This window comes from Bos indicus, chromosome 22 (assembly GCF_029378745.1).
Source record: "Bos indicus isolate NIAB-ARS_2022 breed Sahiwal x Tharparkar chromosome 22, NIAB-ARS_B.indTharparkar_mat_pri_1.0, whole genome shotgun sequence".
In the NCBI taxonomy this organism is placed as follows: domain Eukaryota; kingdom Metazoa; phylum Chordata; class Mammalia; order Artiodactyla; family Bovidae; genus Bos; species Bos indicus.
Genome location: NC_091781.1, coordinates 30987413 through 30991160, shown reverse-complemented (window position 1 = coordinate 30991160; position 3748 = coordinate 30987413). Strand labels below are relative to the sequence as shown.

The 3748-nt window shown below is 42.1% G+C and overlaps 1 protein-coding gene across 1 annotated transcript; it reads right to left on the bottom strand.

Annotated features, from left to right (window-relative positions):
- Positions 1-297: 297 nt before the first annotated feature.
- Positions 298-1143, bottom strand: LOC139178598 (translationally-controlled tumor protein). Its single transcript, XM_070776327.1, has one exon. It carries the CDS (start codon positions 1026-1028, stop codon positions 510-512), a length of 519 nt encoding a protein of 172 aa, XP_070632428.1. The 5' UTR covers positions 1029-1143; the 3' UTR covers positions 298-509.
- Between the last annotated feature and the right edge of the window lie 2605 nt (positions 1144-3748).

Sequence of the window (3748 nt, the reverse complement as noted above, 5' to 3'; positions counted from 1 at the left end):
CTCTCTTTATTCTTTTGTAAACTCTTCCAGATAACCACTTCCATTTGTAGGTGATGAAACGTGTGAGCAATCCACTTCAAATGCTGGCTGGCACTGTCATGAGCATGGTCTTTCCCTTTACTCCAAACTCAGTTACTTCTGACTCTTGTATAGTCCAAGTCCCGGAAGTGGTTTCACTGTAGACGTTATCTGAAGGTGCTTTCTAGTGGTAGGCTACAACCAGACTCTAGCTGCTCCAGGAAGGCTACAAGGATGGATTTAGATATGACATATTAAACTAAGAGGCATTCTTTCCAATGAGTTTAAATGCGTTTTATTTTTAGACAACCTACATGACACGTTTTCTCAAAAACAATGCCTCCGCTCCAAATAAATCAACGTTCAAAACAAATGAAGAGCTCGAGATGACATCAGTCCCATCTGTCTAAGTCCTGGTGTTGTGTGGATGAAAAGCAGTGGCCAGCCAGTTATGACGACAGGTGATTGATCCAAAGTAACTGCCAACTTTGTTAACATTTTTCCATCTCTAAACCATCCTTAAAGAAAATCATATATGGGGTTACACCATCCTCACGGTAGTCCAGCAGAGCAACCATGCCATCTGGATTCATGTTTTCACCAATAAAGAACTGATAGTTTTTGAAATTAGCAAGGATGTGCTTGATTTGTTCTGCAGCCCCTGTCATAAAAGGTTTTACTCTTTCTGGTCTCTGTTCTTCAAGTTTCCCTTTGATTGACTTCATGTAATCTTTGATGTACTTCTTGTAGGCTTCTTTTGTGAAGCTGGTTTCCTGCAAGTGATGGTTCATGACAATATCGACACCAGTGATTACTGTGCTTTCGGTACCTTCGCCCTCGGGGCCTTCAGCGGAGGCATTTCCACCAATGAGCGAGTCATCGATGTTACCCTCTGTCCTACTGACCATCTTCCCCTCCACCTCCAGACACAGCCCGTCCGCGACCTCCCGGATCTTGTAGATGTCGGAGAACATCTCGTCATGGCTAATGAGGTCCCGGTAGATGATCATGATGGCGACTGGAGGGAGGCGACAGCGGCGCTGGCTTAGCAGGAGCCCGGAGCTCAGGGCGAGCGCAGTGCGGCCAGAGCGGCGCTCGGGGGGAGGGGGGAGCGGGCGGAAAAGCGCAAATAGCTTTTAAAAACCAGAGTTCTCTCCTGGGAATATGATTCTAATAGGATAGAGACAAGGCTAAGTTGCTGAATGCTGCTGGTCATTATTCTTTTGTTTCAACTCAAAGAAAACATGCACAAATCTCATAACTAGACTCCCGGGCATGTGTTTTTGCTTACTGCCTAATGTGGTTCTAATAATGCAAACATTCCAGCTAAGTAATGATGACACATCTACAGCTACAGATATTAGAAGCTTACGCAAGGGAAACATTTTGGGAAACACAAAATAAAAATATAATAAATGTCTTATTTCAATTTTCTTGTTGCCATCAGCTTTAAACTCTTTCTGGTCTCTGTTAACATGAAAAAAAGTAGACTCTAAAGAAATGTGAACTAAAGAGGAATTCTAGGAGTACGTGCTTTAAGAATCTTGAAATGTACTTGATTCAGTCTCTATTCCTTCCTTTGTGGATACACATTGATGAATTGGAGAGTAAATTTTAGAAGAAATTCTTTTTAGCTGTATCATTCATTTCTGTGTCTCAAACATGTCAATGATACATTCCTTGTGTAAAAAATAGGAAAATATACATACTCTGCTGCTTCTTGGTCTTAATTTAATCATTTTAAGGAGACTTGGATGCCAATCCTTCTAGGAATCAATTCCAACTGAGACACCATCATATAGGAAGGAAGTATTAGATATCGATTGGTTAAATTTTTCCCTTTGGCTAACAGCAGTGGCCACAGGACTGGAAAAGGTCAGTTTTCATTCCAATCCCAAAGAAAAGCAATGCCAAAGAATGCTGAAACTACTGCACAATTGCACTCATCTCACACGCTAGTGAAGTAATGCTCAAAATTCTCCAAGCCAGGCTTCAGCAATACGTGAACCATGAACCTCCTGATGTTCAAGCTGGTTTGAGAAAAGGCAGAGGAACCAGAGATCAAATTGCCAACATCCACTGGATCATGGAAAAAACAAGAGAGTTCCAGAAAAACATCTATTTCTGCTTTATTGACTATGCCAAAGCCTTTGACTGTGTGGATCACAATAAACTGTGGAAAATTCTGAAAAAGATGGGAATACCAGACCACCTGACCTGCCTCTTGAGAAACCTGTATGCAGGTCAGAAAGCAACAGTTAGAACTGGACATGGAACAACAGACTGGTTCCAAATAGGAAAAGGAGTATGTCAAGGCTGTATATTGTCACCCTGCTTATTTAACTTCTACGCAGAGTACATCATGAGAAATGCTGGGCTGGAAGAAACAGAAGCTGGAATCAAGATTGCCAGGAGAAATATCAATAACCTCAGATATGCACATGACACCACCCTTATGGCAGAAAGTGAAGAGGAACTAAAAAGCCTCTTGATGAAAGTGAAAGAGGAGAGTGAAAAAGTTCGCTTAAAGCTCAACATTCAGAAAACGAAAATCATGGCATCTGGTCCCATCACTTCATGGGAAATAGATGGGGAAACAGTGGAAACAGTATCAGACTTTATTTTTCGGGGCTCCAAGATCACTGCAGTTGGTGACTGCAGCCATGAAATTAAAAGACATTTACTCCTTGGAAGGAAAGTTATGACCAACCTAGATAACATATTCAAAAGCAGAGACATTAATTTGCCAACAAAGGTCTGTCTAGTCAAGGCTATGGTTTTTCCAGTAGTCATGTATGGCTGTGAGAGTTGGACTGTGAAGAAAGCTGAGCACCGAAGAATTGATGCTTTTGAAATGTGGTGTTGGAGAAGACTCTTGAGAGTCCCTTGGACTGCAAGGAGATCCAACCAGTCCACTCTAAAGGAGATCAGTCCTGGGTGTTCTTTGGAAGGACTGATGCTAAAGCTGAAACTCCAATACTTTGGCCACCTCATGCAAAGAGTTGACTCATTGGAAAAGACCCTGATTATGGGAGGGATTGGAGACAGGAAGAGAAGGGGACGACAGAGCATGAGATGGCTGGGTGGCATCACCGACTCGATGGACAGGAGTTTGAGTGAACTGCAGTTGGTGATGGACAGGGAGGCCTGGCGTGCTGCAATTCATGGGGTTGCAAAGAGTCAGACACAACTGAGCGACTGAACTGAACTGAACAGCTACTATATTTTACCTCTCTCATTCTTGGTCATGTGGTTTGAATGGGATTGCTCCTGTTCTTGGAGGATGCTTACACCAATCAGCATATCTTCCTGCTAGGATAGCGTGTTTTGGTAAGAGGCTGAGTACGTTAAGTACATGACTCTATTAGGCCCAGGAGACCTGACTTTACCGCTTGCAGATATTGTTGCTCCCAAGAGTAGTGCCTTGCCTAAAGATGATATCACCACATGGAAGAGAGAAGAGCTGAGAAAATAGCAGAACAGGACATTATGACATCTAGATCAAACCTCACCTGAAGCTATCTCACTTTTGACTTTCCAGTTATTTGAATCAAGAAATTCCTTCTTTAATATCATCTAAATTTCATTTACTTATTCTATGAGCCAGAGATTCCTAAATGATACAGGAAGAATTTGTTACAAAATTATTTACAGAGTACAGTCCTTAAACTGTGAAGTTTAGGACTTGTGAGAACTGTCTGCCATCTTTTCCCAGTCCTTATTTTCTGAT

Bases quoted from the DNA above. Each gene is read 5' to 3' on its own strand.
- LOC139178598 (XM_070776327.1), bottom strand. From the start codon at position 1,028: ATGATCATCTACCGGGACCTCATTAGCCATGACGAGATGTTCTCCGAC.